Raw genomic sequence first — 16,644 nt, 5'->3', positions numbered from 1 at the left:
ATGCAAAGTTTCAAACTAAAACAATTACATAATGATCAATATAAAACTAACAAAATTTTTTTTTTAAAATTAGAAATATAACTAATTCATAAAAAAAAACATCACAAAATTAAATTAAATTCATAAAAATTGATAAAATTACACTTACTTGGGGTAATGAAGTAATGTGGGATATTGAAGTATCAAACAAAAAAAAAGTTAAAATTTTTTTAGGTTTTGAAAGTATAATCTTCAAGAATCTAAAATCTACACAAACAACTAAAAAAAAATATATCCATAAGGTTCATTATTTTAAACTTAATATTGAAAAAAAAATTAAAAAAAACTCACCAAATGGGTCAAAATCGTTCGAGGAAAACGCATAAATCATTTTAGGGAAAGTGAGGGCTCGGGGACAATATGCTGGGTTAAATCTGTGTGGGGGCCATTAGCGTCAGTGCCAAACTTATGGTAACGGTTGGTTAGCATTAGGGCCCAACTGACGCACACTGTCCATTGATGCAAACTGTCCATTACCGGCAGTTTGGCACTGACGCTAACGCTCATCTTAACGGCGTCATTAGGTCGGTGACGCAAACTTTTCCCAATTATAGCGCCAGTGTTACAACTGACGCAAATAACCTTTCATTTTTGGCAGTGTCCAACTGCCACAAATGCTAATTCTCAGTCAACGGCGTCAGTCAACTGCGTTGACTGGCGCGTTTGATTGACACAAAAGTGGTATTTTGGTGTAGTGGGAACTACTTTGTGGGGAAAGGGTATGTGTGTGATGGAATGATAAAATTGTGTACCTAGGACTCTTGTTTTGAAAATAATGCATGCACATCTCCCTCTTATATGCTTGGCTTTGATTCTATTATATAGTGTCATAATAGACTTGCTCATCTAGGATATAATACAAATAAAAGAGTTATAAAATGTGGATTTATTGTATACAATGATGTTCAACATGGTAAATGTAAGTTATGTGTTAAATCTAAGATGATAAAGAAATATTTTCCTAGCGTTGAAAGAGAAACTAACTTGTTAGATTTGATACATAATGATTTATGTGAATTGAATGGAATAATTACTGGGGGTGGATATAGGTACTTTGTTTCCTTTATTGATGATTGTTCTAGATTCAAAGATGTTTGCTTGCTTAAGAATAAGGATTAGGCATTTAGCATGTTTATAATTTATAAAGCCAAAGTGATCAAAAGTGATAGGGGCGATGAATACTTTTCCAATCAATTCAATATGTTTTGTGAGAAGCATGGCATAATAAACGAATGTACAACCCCTTATACTCCACAACAAAATGGTATAGCAGAAAGAAAGAAAGATTAGAACATATGTTGAAATGATAAATGCCTATGCTAATACATGCTAATTTGAGTTTTGCATTATGGGGAGAAGCCTTGCTTTCCTCTTGTCATATTCTAAACTGGATTCCTCTAAGGAACAATCAAATTTCACCATATGACGTATGGAAAGGAAAGGGGCACAACCTAGGTTATCTCAAAGTGTGGGGGTGCCTTACATATTGCAAGAGCACAAAGCCTAAAAAGACGAAGTTGGATCCAAGGGCCATCAAATGTGCATTTATAGGCAATTGCCTCAAATAGAAAGACCTATAAGCTATTAGGCTTGGAGTCTAATGTGATAACTGAATCAAGAGAAGTTCAGTTCTTTTAGAATCTATTGTATAGTTACAATAAGCTTCAAGAATCGGTCTCATTGGAAAGAACTCAATAGGAGTTTTTTTTAAGGACTGTAGAGCAACCAAAATTTCATAGAAGAAGCCAAAGGCTTTAAGAGAGTGCATCACAAAATGAAACCTCTCTAGTGGAGACTCTTTACCTAGTAGAGGGAAATCACAAAGGAGACACTTTGGAGTATCCAATGGTACTTCAAGTGGAGGATGATCCTAAAACTTTCTAAGAAGGTATGTCCTCAAGGGAATATACCTTTTGGAAAGAGGAAATATTCAGTGTACGAGATCATTCCTCTACAATCAGTTGGGTGTTTATCCTTGGTGGGGGTGTTATTTCTTCGGAAACTAAGAAACAAAAATATATATGTCACTCAACCATGGAGTTCGAGCTTGTAGTTCTAACGACAACTGATCAAGAGTCCGAGTGGCTAAGAGATCGCAGTTGATGTATCGATGATTTTGATACATTGTGATAATCAATCCACTTTGATTAGAACGTACAAAAAAATTTACAATGGGAAGTCAAAACATATAGTTGTAAGACATGACTATGTGAATGAATTGAATGATAAGAGTATCGTATCAATTTCATATGTGAAATCTTCTGATAACTTGGCGGATCTATTTACCAAACCTCATGGGAGAGATTTGGTGAGTTTTACAAATAGAGGGATGGGACTAAAACTTCTTGACCAATAGATTCCCCGATGATGGCAACCCAACTCTAAACTTGTATACATCAATTGTTGAGTTCAATGGGTAAGAACAAGTCATTGATAAGGGGAATAGTTACAACATTAACAACTTAAAAGTCCCATCTAGGATGAATTAATGTTGGTTTCTACCGAGGATGAGGGTTAAGCCATATGCTTTTAATGAAATTTAGTTGAATATCAACAAGCATCTCTAAAGGTATCGATGACACTTACACAATTTCACTTATGTGAATTTAGAGGTGGTACCGCCTCTCAAGAGAGTAGGAGTTTTCTCTCTCGGATGATTCATGAATGGATGAGAACAAGGCCAAAAATCAGAAAATATCTTAGCACACCTTAGCATTTCCATAAGAGCTTAGTAGTGTTTTTACTAAGATAAAGTTAAAACCCAAAAGGTACTTTATTATATGCACCAATATCGTTCGGGCTAGAGGATCGAGGATGCATTTAACAAAGTGAAGAAATTTTATGATTGGTTAAACAATAACGGTTTCACTAAAGTCAACATGCGAGAGTTGACCTTTGTATAGACACTTATAAATCATATTTTTGGGTTCAAAGTGTTTCTTCGGAGTGTATAACAGTACCTAAAAAGTTTGGAGGCATTTGGGGATGTCTTGTGACAAGTTTTAGAGAGCCATGTCAGGGGGACCTGCGTTGCATCGCCTCTCCTACAAAACCCTACACAAACGACGCATCGCCTACATAGTGGCGATGCCTCGCATTCCAGGTGATGCATTGCCTGGGTGCAGGCAACCCGTCACCTAGATCGCCCATACGTGTCTGTAATGTAACGTGTTTTTGGCTCCAAAATTAAAAACAAATGCTTGAAACTCATTGGTTCATCCAAATGAGGGATCCTATAATATTTAAAGGGGTCATTTGACTCTTCGGTGATTTGATCACTCAACTATCTCTCTCTCTCTCTCTCTCTCTAGCTATCCAGGTTACTAGTTTTCTCCAAGATCTTCATCAGAAAAAAGCTTGACATATAAGAAGATTCAAGGCTTATGAATCCCCATATCATTCCAAAATAGTATCTTCAAGCAATCTCAAGGAGGCTAGGAATAATGATTTTTGGACGAAAAATCTTCATTTGTATCAAGCCTTGGATCCATTTTGTGTTTCACATAATATCATAGACTTGTGATTTTATGTATCAGGGTTTTTCAACACCAAAGGTATTTTCTATCTCTAGATAATTTGTGTTATGATCTTTGTGTTGTTCCCCATTAAAGTATAGTTTATTCTTATTATTCTATTGAGTTGTAATATACAAAACATGGTTTATATATAGCCTAACCCCCAACATAAGATACCTCATTGGATCACTTTAAACCCAATAATACAACTTTAAACTCAAACTCAAATTTTACAACTCCATTATGTGAAATCATTAAGAATTTTACAACAACTTGTGTAAACCCATTTAGGCTTTGTGTTTAACAAATCCTAACATTCCCTCACTTGGTTAAGTACAAACCTCAATCTCTAACTCAACAGTATTTGTGCATACAGTAATGTATGTTTCGATTCAAACATTACCATAGCGAAACCATTACAACGATTATCCAAATCCTTTGTTGCTTACAAGCTTGAACAAAATATTAAAGTGGTAAAATGTGTACTACTTCACACACCACAACTTGACCACTCTTTTTCTCACTTTGAATGCTCAACACTGGCCTTGTGCTCATCCATTCATGAACTTTACAGGGAGAAACTCAACTTCCATTAGAGATGACACCACCTCTATGTTCACATAGGTGAAGTTCTAACATTTAGAGATGCTTGTTATACATAACTGAACTTCATTAAAAGATTTTAGCTTAACCCTCATGTCAACTAGAAACCAACACTAACCATCTCTAGAAGGGACTCAACAATATGTTAGTGTTGAAACTATCCACTTATCAATGACTTGTTCCTACCCATTGAACTCTACACTTGATGTTGACAGGATTTGAGTTGGGTTTCCATGATTTATTACTCTATAATTCTAGGAGTTTCAATCTCATCCCTCTAGATATAAAAGTAACCAAACCTCTTGTAAAATGTTTGGTGAATGGATCTTCTAGGTTCTCACTAGTTCTAACATATGAGATCGATATGGTCCCCTCTAGAATCAATTGTCTCACATACTCATGTCTTAGACTTATATGTCTACACTTTCCATTATACAATTTCTTATATGCTTTAGCTAAAGTTGCTTAATTATCACAATGTATCAAGATCATTGATACATCAACCACGGTTAATGGTATGTCTAACATAAGATCTCTAAGCTACTCAGCCTCTTTGTCGGGTGTTGTTGAAGCTATAAACTGGACTTCCACAGTTGAGTGAGAAATACAAGTTTGTTTCTTAGAACCCCATGAAACCGTACCCCCACCAAGTGTAACCATCCAACTCATGGCGAAGAGATTTTCTCCCACACTTGATATCCAACTTGCATTGGAATATCATTCAAGTATCTTTTGAAATGTAGAGTAAAGAAGACTAAATTCCTTTGTTCTTTTAAGATATCTGAAAACTCTCCCTATAGTCATTCAATGTTTGATACTTGGATTGTTGGTAAACAGACATAGTTTACTAACTGCATATACAATATCCCCTTTGATTCAATGAGTGGTTTATATTAGACTTCCTATTGCACTTGCATATGCCAATTGAGCTACAACTCTACCCTCATTATTTTCAAGATTTTGGCTTAAATAAAATTGTGCATTTTCTTTTTTCATGATGAGATTATTAAATTTTTCAGTTACTTTCTCAATAGAGTGGGCTTGACTTAAGGTATATCCTTCATAATTTCTTCTAACTCTGATACCTAAAATGGTATCCACCTCTCCAAGGTCCTTCATTTGAAAAGTAGAAGAAAGAAGCGTCTTTGTTCTTATGATGTCTCTAATGGCATTGCTCAAAACTAGCATATCATCGACATAGAGACACACTAAGATGGCAGTCATCAAAAGTCAATGATTTTTATGAGCACCTGTCTACGTTGTTCTATCTAAACCCATTTGAAATAATGCCTTCTATTGACGGTGAAATCTCGTCAACGAAATTAGATCGGAAAACTCAAAGGTAAGTCAGGTGATGTTTATATAAGGACTGAGAATAAACTTTAAGGAAAAGTAAACACAGATAAACAATGGAGCAAGCCTTGGTATATTTCTCAATAGCCTCTGCATACAATGAATTTTCCAACCCCCTTCCATGTGGAATTGGGATTTATTATATAGTGGGCTCTAATGGCCCTAGATACATTGTGGTCCAGGGGACCAGATAGTACATAGGTACACTGTCTGGAGAGTGGTTTCAGAGGTTGTGGTCTTGCAACCAATATAGGGACACGTGCCAGGGGATGTCTCCACTATTTATCCGTACCAATGTCAGAGGAATGGTGCAGGTGGAAGTGGTGTCGACTCTGACATCTGATTGGGAGTATGCAGGCCATGTCCTTTCTTCTAGTGCCCCCACTACCTGACTAGCATGAGTGCCACGGTCAGATGTATGAGGCCTTACAAGCCGTACCCCGTACGAGATTGTACCATCATGACCCTTCGGAATCATACTTTGGCTTTCACTTCTAGACGGTGGGGTTTCCATAGGCATCTCCATGGGAGATGCCTTCTCGAGATGAAGGGCGCGAGAAGTTATCACGCGAGGCCCTCGCGGCTTAACCATGGCAGAGCTATACGAGGCCACCCCTCGTGGAGATGTCATGAGGTCCTCCCACATGAGGCCGTCGGGGCTAGGAGAGTCCCCCACGCGAGGCCGCCCCTCGAGGCTAGGAGATGCTCCATTTGGCGAATATGGCCCACTTCGCACCGAGGCCTCGCGAGGCACACCCTCGCGTGCCATATGCAGGCGTCTTGCAAGGCACACCCTTGCGCCCCCATATGTAGACGTCTTGTGCCATCGCCTCCATATGTAGGCGCTTCGTGCCAGCGCCTCCATCTGTAGGCGCCTCGTGCTAGCGCCTCCATATGTAGGCGCCTTGTGCCAGCACCTCCATATATAGGCGCCTCGTGCCAGCGCCTCCATATGTAGGCGCCTCGTGCCAGTGCCTCCATATGTAGGCGCCCCGTGCCAGTGCCTCCATATGTAGGCGACTCGTGCCAGCGCCTCCATATGTAGGCGTCTCGTGCCAGCGCCTCCATATGTAGGCATCTCGTGCCAGCGCCTCCATATGTAGGCGCCTCGTGCCAGCGTCTCCATATGTAGGCATCTCGTGCCAGCGCCTCGCGAAGCACACCCTCGCGCGCCATTTGTAGTGTCTCGTGAGGCACACCCTTGCGCCCCCATATGTAGGCGTCTCGTGCCAGCGCCTCCATATGTAGATGTCTCGTGCCAGCGCCTCCATATGTAGGCGTCTCGTGCCAACGCCTCGCACACCAGCCTTACCAATCTACCTAGGCATAAGGACCTCGTCTAGCCAGGCACATCTCGCCTATCTTTCATGATATTGCTCAAGCATAGGGCCATATGCTATTTTCCAAAGCATCCCTAAGCAAAGGGATGTCTCGCCATAGGACCATAAGCCCGCTATGCGTGACACCTTGCCTTGTGCTCAAGGGTCCATATGAGATCCCACTTCTTGACGGGATGAAGACCTACAAAAGGCACCTTTCCTCGCCATATCTTCCGTGTTGGCCCATAGGAGAACATCCACACCTTTAGTCATTCATGGGCCTAAGCATGTATTTTGGGTCTTTTACAGGCATGGAATATTGAGCGTCCACACTTGCCCCCCAGTCTATAGGGAGGCCTTTAGGCATTCTTGGAGACTCTTCTCTTCCTTTTTATCATTCTTTTATTCTTCTTCTTCTTCTTTGTTCTTTTTTTTTATATATTTATCATGTTCGAGGTCCTTTGGAACCCACGCGAATGGGGTTCGGTAGGTCTCTCTTTGATGCACCTTGATTGTGTCTATAAGGATATATTGACCCCTTGGGTTCTAGTTATCCTTTTATATATTTTCGCGCGCGCTTTTTATATCTTGCGAGAAGCGTCCTTCTCGTCATTAGGCATAGTACTATTTTTGCAAGCGTCTTCTTTGAGACCCTTTTTGCAAGCGTCTTCTTTGAGACCCTTTTTGGAAGCGTCTATTTTGAGACCCTTTTTGCTAGCGTCTACTTTGGAGACCCTTTTCTCAAGTGTCTACTTTTGAGACCCTTTTCTCCAGCGTCTACTTTTGAGACCCTTTTCTCAAGCGTCTATTTTGGAGACCCTTTTCTCAAGCGTCTACTTTTGAGACCCTTTTCTCCAGCGTCTACTTTGGAGACCCTTTTCTCAAGCGTCTAATTTTGAGACGCTTTTCTCCAGCGTCTACTTTTGAGACCCTTTTCTCAAGCGTCTACTTTGGAGACCCTTTTCTCAAGCGTCTACTTTGGAGACCCTTTTCTCAAGCGTTTACTTTTGAGACCCTTTTTGCAATTTTTGAGGTGAACTCCCCTCAGGTCGGGACTTTCATGGCTAGATGGTCTCCGTTCAATCTCAAACTTGGTCAGCGACCCCTCTAGCACGATGCCCCCTTCTATATGGAATCTTCAGACGTATTGGTAGTAGGGCAACTGGAGGAAGGTTCGCTTTCTTCCACATAGAAGTTCTTATGGCCCTCTTCCACACGTATGTACTTCTGTGCTCTCTCGAAGAAGTCATCCATATTCAAAACTTCTCTTTTGAGCATGTTACCCCACAACTTGCTCCCTGGACGAACTCCGGCTGTAATAGCCATTTTGTGCTCCGCTTTGGTTAAACCTCCCACCTTTGTTGCTTCTATACTAAACCTATGGATGTAGTCCTTCAAACTTTCATTCTCGCTTTGTTTTATGTTAGCGAGGCTGGTAGTTGGCATGACGTAATCATAGGCTGCATGGTGTTGCTGAAGAAATTCGTCAGAGAATTGCTGCCATGATTTGATTGTTCCTGGCCTTAACCCCTTGAACCACTTGTATGCCACTCCTTTAAGCGTAACGACAAAGAAATGACACTTTTCCCTGTTGCAGACCCCTCTTAACCTCATCAAGTTATTGAAGGAGTCTAAGTGATATTTTGCGTCTGTAGTACCCTTGTACGGAGTCATGCGAGGCTCTCTGAAGCCAGTGGGCATTTTCTCAGCCTGAATCTCCCTTGTGAAGGGTGAATCATGGTCGAATTCTTCGTCATCCATGTGCCCCCCAAGTGTAGTGGTGATCTTGCCTTGAGTGCTTCACATTTTGGTGTCTAGTCCTCTCCTCTTTTTGCATAAGGAGTCTTGCGGGTTCTTGGGCTGATCCCTTGCCTTGGTTGTGTTCCTTGGGGGAACCGCGGGGGGTGCGTTTCTTACTTCGGACCTCTTCCCATGGGGCTCTTTTCTCAGGCCAAGGGGTGCCTCTGTTGCGGGGACTTCAGCCTCGTTCTCACGACCACCATCTTCCCTCCGCCTTTGTTCCTGGGGACATTTCGTCGACCTAGGTCCCCCATGGTACTCCGACTAGGGGGTTTTACTGGTAGTAAGTTGGGTTCCCCCATCATCTACGGGGACAGTGTTTTCCCCTTTTTCATGCTTCTTCCCTTTACGCTTAGGGAGGGGTATGCTTGACTTCCCTTGCAGTAGGTTGTTTAAAACCTCCTGCATGTTCTCTATCGTGGTTTCCAGCCTTCGAGTCTTTTTATGCAACTCGCGAATCTCATCCTTGTAGAAGCGCGTCCTTGAGCTGGAACTTACTAGGCGCACCCTGGGACCCTTGCTAGGCCAGTGCATTGAGGGACCGGGGTCGTGGTGGCCCGAGCGTGGGGTCAACAGGGGCTGGTTAAGTGGATACACTAGCGGCTCTGAATGACCTTCGTTGGGCTGGATAGCTGGGGATGATGCTTCCCTCTCCTCCCCTGGGGGAAGAGGTTCCACCGGTTCACCTCCATTCTCGGGCGGAGGGGGTTTTTCTTGGAAGCCCTCCTCTCTACTTCGGCTAAGCGAACCTCAACCTCTTGTATCTGCCATATCCGTTTTGAACATCCTAGCATCTTTCTTTGTTGGAAGTGATGGAAGAACACTGGCTTGATGCTTGTTCTTCCCACAGACGGCGCCAAACTGTTGACGGTGAAATCTCGTTAAAGAAATTAGATCGGAAAACTCAAAGGTAATTCAGGTGATGTTTATATAAGGACTGAGAATAAACTTTAAGGAAAAGTAAACACAGATAAACAATGGAGCAAGCCTTGGTATATTTCTTAATAGCCTCTGCATACAATGATTTTCCAACCCCCTTCCATGTGGAATTGAGATTTATTATATAGTGGGCTCTAATGGCCCTAGATACATTGTGGTCCAGGGGACCAGGTACAACATAGGTACACTGTCTGGAGAGTGTTTTCAGAGGTTGTGGTCTTGCAACCAGTAGAGGGACAGGTGCCAGGGGGATGTCTCCACTATTTGTCCATACCAATGTCAGAGGAGTGGTGCAGGTGGTACTGGTGTCGACTCTGACATCTGATTGGGAGTATGCAGGCCATGTCCTTTCTCTTAGTGCCCCCACTACCTGACTAGCATGAGTGCCATGGTCAGACGTACGGGGCCTGACAAGCCGTACCCCGTACGAGATTGTACCATCATGACCCTTCGGAATCATACTTTGACTTTCACTTTTAGATAGTGGGGTTTCCATAGGCATCTCCATGGGAGATGCCTTCTCGAGATGAAGGGCGCGAGATGTTATCACGCGAGGCCCTCGCGGCTTAACCATGGCAGAGCTATACGAGGCCACCCCTCGTGGAGATGCCATGAGGTGCTCCCACACGAGGCCGTCGGGGCTAGGAGAGGCTCCCACCTGAGGCCGCCCCTCGAGGCTAGAAGATGCTCCATTCAGCGAATATGGCCCACTTCGTACCGAGGCCTCGCGAGGCACACCCTCGCGCGCCATATGCAGGTGTCTTGCGAGGCACACCCTTGCGCCCCCATATGTAGGTGTCTCGTGCCAGCACTTCCATATGTAGGCGTCTCGTGCCAATGCCTCCATATGTAGGCACCTCGTGCCAGCGCCTCCATATGTAGGCGTCTCGTGCCAGCGCCTCCATATGTAGGCGTCTCGTGCCAGCGCCTCCATATGTAGGCGTCTCGTGCCAGCGCCTCCATATGTAGGCGTCTCGTGCCAGCGCCTCCATATGTAGGCGCCTCGTCCCAGCGCCTCCATATGTAGGCGCCTCATGCCAGCGCCTCCATATGTACGTGTCTCATGCCAGCGCCTCCATATGTAGGCGTCTCGTGCCAGCGCCTCGCGAAGCACACCCTCGCGCGCCATATGCAGCGTCTCGCGAGGCACACCCTTGCGCCACCATATGTAGGCGTCTCGTGCCAGTACCCCGCACACCTGCCTTACCAATCTACCTAGGCATAAGGACCTCGTCTAGCCAGGCACATCTCGCCTATCTTTCATGATATTGCTCAAGCATAGGGCCATATGCTATTTTCCAAAGCATCCCTAGGCAAAGGGATGTCTCGCCATAGGACCATAAGCCCGCTATGCGTGACACCTTGCCTTGTGCTCAAGGGTCCATATGAGATCCCACTTCTTGACGGGATGAAGACATACAAAAGGCACCTTTCCTCGCCATATCTTCCGTGATGGCCCATAGGAGAACATCCACACCTTTAGTCATTCATGGGCCTAAGCATATATTTTGGGTCTTTTACAGGCATGGAATATTGAGCGTCCACACCTTCATTCAAATTCTCATGTTATTGTTTGGGTACTTGTTTTAAATGATATAATGATTTAATCCGCCTACACACTTTATGTTCATTTCTTCTTAGAACGAAACATTCTGGTAATTCCATACAGACCTCCTTTATAAGTAATATTCACCACCCCTATCACTTCTAAGAGATTTTATATTTCTATCTTATTGATTTTCAACATCGACCTTGTATACTTTAAATGCTTCATCCTCTTAAGAAAAAAAAACATAAGTATACCTAGAATAACCATCTATAAAAGTGACAAAGTATTTATTTCCACTTCTAGTTAACATTCAATTTAATTCACATAAGTCACTATGTATTAAATCAACACTAGGAAAAAATTTCTCTATCATTTTAGATTTAAGACATAGTTCACATTTATCATACTCAATATTATCACAATTAATCAATCCACATTTAATGACTCTTTTAATAGCACTAAAACCTACATGTGCTAATCTATTATGCAACAAAGTAATTGAGTTTGAATCAACCTTATAAGAAGAAGATGTAGATGCTCGCTACTACAAAAATTGTATGAGAAGTTAGTTAACAGACCTATAATAAAAACGGCGAAAGCATGCCAAGCCCGTCGCCCCAAGCAGTCGCCTCGAGCTTATAATATACTTGATTTCGAGTCTTGTTGTTTTCTTAAGTGTATGTCTTCATCACACCATGCTACATAAGTCAAATTCAAAAAGTTAGATATTAAATTCAATCAAATTTTATCTCAATAACTATAAAAGCTACAGTCTACTAAAGTCCCATTTTTTATTGAAATAATATTCTTATCTCAATACATATTCTTAATATAATATATTTACTTAATTAAAAGTACAATATTATAAAAATAAACAATTAATAAATATTAAAAAATTGAATTATTTAAATAACTCAATTTTAACTAATACCTATATTTAGTGTTACAAATTATTATTCAATATCTATTAAATCATTCTAGATGATACAACGTATAGTTTTATAGTAGTGACTATTAAGTTCCTTTTATTTTTTTACCCCTTAATTAATTGTTTCATGGCAAATGGACTCACTAAGAACCGACCAATCATGTCATATAACAGGTCAATTCTCACACAACCGACCTACTATGTCACATGATAAATGAGTTCCCACACAACCAATCTACCATGTTATTTAAAAAATAATTAAAGTTATACTATAAATAATTTTATATTTTTTTCATTAAAAATACTATTCTATCATGATATTTTCTTATTTATAAAAATTAAATTAATTTTTTTACTAACAAAAAATTTAATTTATTTTTTTATTAACAAAAAATTTAATTAATCTTTTTATTAAGAAAGTTCAATCCAAGATGTGTTTAGGAAGAATAAGATTGGAATTAGTGGTCTGTTGGAAACTAAATTGCGTGGGAAAAAATTGGTGAGTTCATGGAGCATAAATTTCCTAATGTGGAATTTTACTCTAGTCCAGTCACAGAGGGTAGACTGTTAATAATTTGGCGGAAGGGGATAGCGAGATTGACTATTTTGGAGGAGTCTCCTCAGCTGGTTCATTGCCAGGTTAACTTGGTAGGCCACAGGAGTTTATTCCATGTCACTTTTGTCTATGGTTACAATTCAACAGAGACTAGAAGAAGCTTATGGCATGATTTAACTCGCATATCGCTTTCAGTCAAAGCTTGGATAGTCTTAGGGGATTTTAATGCCCCTTTTTCTTGTGGGGATAGGTCTGGTGGTAAACCTATTTCTAGTATTGAGTTGGCTGATTCTCTAGGGTGGCTGACTAATGCTAAAATTGAGGCTCTTAAGAGTATGGGTTCTTATTTTACTTGGACAAACAACCAAGATGGCTCAGCTGGGATCTACTCAAAGATAGATCATGTGTTAATGAATGAGGAGTGGTTGGACATGTTTCCTCGGTCTTTGGCTATTTTTCGATGGGAGGTGGTCTCCGATCATTGTTCTTGTGTAGTGTCTAACATCCCCATGGAGGCTATGGGAATCAAACTGTTTAGATATTATAATTTCTGGTCTGGCCATTCTGAGTTTAACCAGGTAGTCTTGAGCAGCTGGAGGGCCCCTGTTAAAGTTTCTGGTTTGAGAGCAATATATATTAGGCTTTTAAGAATGAAGCATAGGCTTAAGAAGTTTAACAGGGACTGTATTGGAGATGTAGGGTTCGGTTATCAGTCAGCTATGGTGGCCTACCAAGATGCTCAATTTCAAGCCCAAGAGAATCCTCAAGATCTCAAGTTGTAAGCGGCAGTGAAGGAGAGGGCATCTGAGTTACATCAACAAGAACAAATGTATCATAGTTTTCTTGCTCAATGTAGTAAGATAAACTGGATTAGGACGGGAGATATGAATTCCTCATACTTTCATGCCTATCTGAAGAAGCGAAAAGCAGAGAATACTATAGTTTCATATATTAATGATCATGGTATGCTGGTAGATGACTTTAAGGAGGTGGTGGCTCGTATTGTTGATCATTTCAAGAGCCATCTTGGTAGTCCTAGTTCTGCTACAGGAACAGTTGACCTGCATTGTATAGATTTGGGCTCTAAGCTTTCAGTTGAGCAACAGCTCTCTCTTTTAAAACCCTTTTCCAACAAGGAAATAAGAGCTGCTTTGTTTAGTATCCCTAATACTAAATCACCTGGTCCAGATGGATATGTTTCAGGTTTCTTCAAGTTTCTTTGGAAGGATATTGGTCAGGATATATGCTCCGCAATCACACATGGTTTCTCTACAAGCCAATTTCCTAATGAGCTTCATGAAACTACTTTGTCATTGATTCCTAATCCAGCTAGGGCCTTAGATTACAGGCCTATTGCTTGTTGTTCGACCCTTTATAAAGTTATGGCTAAGTTTTTATGTTCTCGGCTGGCAGTGGTGCTTCCTTCTCTTATTCAATCAAATCAAGGTGCGTTTGTTCGAGGTAGGTCAATTGCTCACAATATCATGATTCTTCAAGATCTAATTAAGAATTATGGAAGGGCTATTACTTCTCATCGCTGTGCAATTAAGATAGACCTTAGTAAGGCTTATAACACTGTGGACTGGAAGGCTATTACTTCTCCTCGCTGTGAAACTCGTGCTCTGTCTCTGAACTAGAATACACCAAGATGTCATCGATAAAGACTATAACAAACTGATCTAGAAAATCTTTGAACACCCTGTTCATTAAATCCATAAAGGCTGTCGGGGCATTGGTCAAACCAAAAGACATGACCAAGAACTCATAATGCCCATACCGTGTCCGGAAGGCCGTCTTAGGTATGTCCTCATCCTTGATCCTCAACTGGTGCTAACCAGATCAAAGGTCAATCTTTGAGAACATCGTCTTACCCTGCAGCTGATCAAACAAGTCATCAATCCTTGGTAGGGGATACTTATTCTTTATTGTTAACTTGTTCAATTCTCGATAGTCAATACACATCCTCAGAGTCCCGTCCTTCTTCTTAACGAACAGAACTGGAGCACCCCACAGTGAATAACTAGGTCTGATGCATCCCAAATCCAGAAGCTCCTGCAGCTGTATCTTTAACTCTTTCAGTTCCACCGGTGCCATCCTATACGGTGCCCTCGACACTGGCTCTGTCCCCGGTGCCAGCTCTATAACGAACTGAATTTCCCTACGCGGCGGCAACCCAGGAAAATCCTCAGGGAACACATCCAAGAACTCACAAACCAATCTGGTGTCCTCCGGTCCAACTGATGAAACTCTGGTGATATCCACCACACTAGCCAAGAAGCCTATACATCCACCCCGTAACAAATCTCTGGCTCTCAATGCAGATATCCTGGGTATGCGGGGTCCATGCACCGCTCCCACAAAGACGAAGGGATCCTCACCCTCTGGCTCAAAAGTTACCATCTTCTTCCTACAATCAATGGTAGCTCCATACCTAACTAGCCAATCCATACCTAGAATCATATCAAAGTCCTCCACGAATCACCGCCTCCCTGACGGCCACCCTGAGTACCCCGACCTCCCCTATCAAACCTAGGAGCGATTGGAGCATCAGGGGTCTTCCTCTTCAAATCACTGGGGCCTCCGCCCCTACTAGATCCAGAATATGGAGGCACCGCCCTGCGGCCCTCCCTTCTTGCTGCACTATCCCTCCATATCCTATTCTCCGCTTCCTCAGCGGTCAAAGCCCTCTCCACAGCCTGGGCATAAGTAGTCATTCCAAAAACTGTGGTAATTCTTACATCTCGGGCTATCATAACATTCAGCCCTCTAACAAATCTGTCCAGTCTGGCTGCATTAGTAGGCACAAGATCTAGTGCGAACTTTGCAAGTCTGTCGAACTTCAAGGCATATTCTGTAATTGTCATACTGCCTTGAACCAGCCCCACGAACTCATTCACTTTCACTGCCCTGATGGCAACGTTATAATACTTCTGATTGAACAAATCTTTAAACCCTTCCCAAGTCAATGTAGCAACCTCTCTAGTCTGTGATGCAACCTCTCACCAGATTCGGGCATCATCCCTCAGCATATAAGTGGCACAGTCCACCCTGTCATGTCCTTCCACTCTCATAAAATCAAGAATGGTAGTGATCAAAGTCATCCACAGTTCAGCTTTCAGTGGATCTGGTCCACCCTCAAAGGTCGGGGGCTATTGCTTCCTGAACCGCTCATACAACGGCTCCATCTTGTTCCCAACATCCACTGGCTGTACCACAGGTACCAGTGTCGGTGGCACAACAGGGGAAACACTCCCAGATGGAGCCTGCTGCAGAATTCGGATCTGTTCGTCTTGGCTCTGAAGCCTAGCTTGCATTTCTGCCATTAACTGCTTCCAGTTCTCAGGGACTGGCAGAGGGGTTGGGCCCTGGTCATCCTCTCTAGCCCCATACCTGCCGGCTTGTCGTGTGGATTTCCTTGAACGCATAACTATTCAAATCAATCTGCAATCAACGACTCGGCAATTAGGCTAAGATGACAGGGTAATAATCTTTCCATAATCCATCACTGAAACTCCACTCATTCACAAGCAATCAAAGTATAGCAATTTACCCAGATATTCATCCACATGCACAGCAATGCTAATAAGCATGCCTCAATAACATCATGCAATAGTCAAGGGCCAGGCCCTATCAGTATCTCATGCTCCCTATTCATCAAATAGATATCTACAATCATATCTCACTCAAATAATTTAAACACATAATCATGCATACACAGTTACCAAACCCTGAGTTGAGCTTGTCTCCCGCAGCGAATGTACATACCCAGCCAGTCTTCAGGACCCATAAACCTAGGACGCTCTGATACCAAGTTGTAACGCCCTGGATAACCAAGACCATTACACTGTGTGTGTTTATAAAGTGCCAGACCTGCTAATCAAGTCGTTTAAATAAAATCGTGTTATTGAAACTATAAAGGAACCAGGGTTAAAAGCGTTTTCGTCTCAAAAGCCACATTTTCATTAAAAGTATCATCTGTTACATGGGATCCCAAAAATATTAAGTTCAAAGACCATTTACAAAAGACTCAAGGTTTATTTACA

The 16,644-nt window shown here is 41.9% G+C and overlaps 1 protein-coding gene across 1 annotated transcript; it reads left to right on the top strand.

Annotated features, from left to right (window-relative positions):
• The first annotated feature begins 12,552 nt into the window (after positions 1–12,552).
• LOC133832634 (uncharacterized) lies at positions 12,553–13,383 on the top strand. The gene has a single exon (XM_062262949.1). It carries the CDS (start codon positions 12,553–12,555, stop codon positions 13,381–13,383), a length of 831 nt encoding a protein of 276 aa, XP_062118933.1.
• Positions 13,384–16,644: the final 3,261 nt, after the last annotated feature.

Source organism: Humulus lupulus, chromosome 4 (genome assembly GCF_963169125.1).
Source record: "Humulus lupulus chromosome 4, drHumLupu1.1, whole genome shotgun sequence".
NCBI lineage: Eukaryota > Viridiplantae > Streptophyta > Magnoliopsida > Rosales > Cannabaceae > Humulus > Humulus lupulus.
This window is presented reverse-complemented; position numbering and strand designations above follow the sequence as displayed.

Excerpts from the sequence above, each read along its gene's own strand:
- LOC133832634 (XM_062262949.1), top strand. The coding sequence starts at position 12,553 with ATGGAGCATAAATTTCCTAATGTGGAATTTTACTCTAGTCCAGTCACA.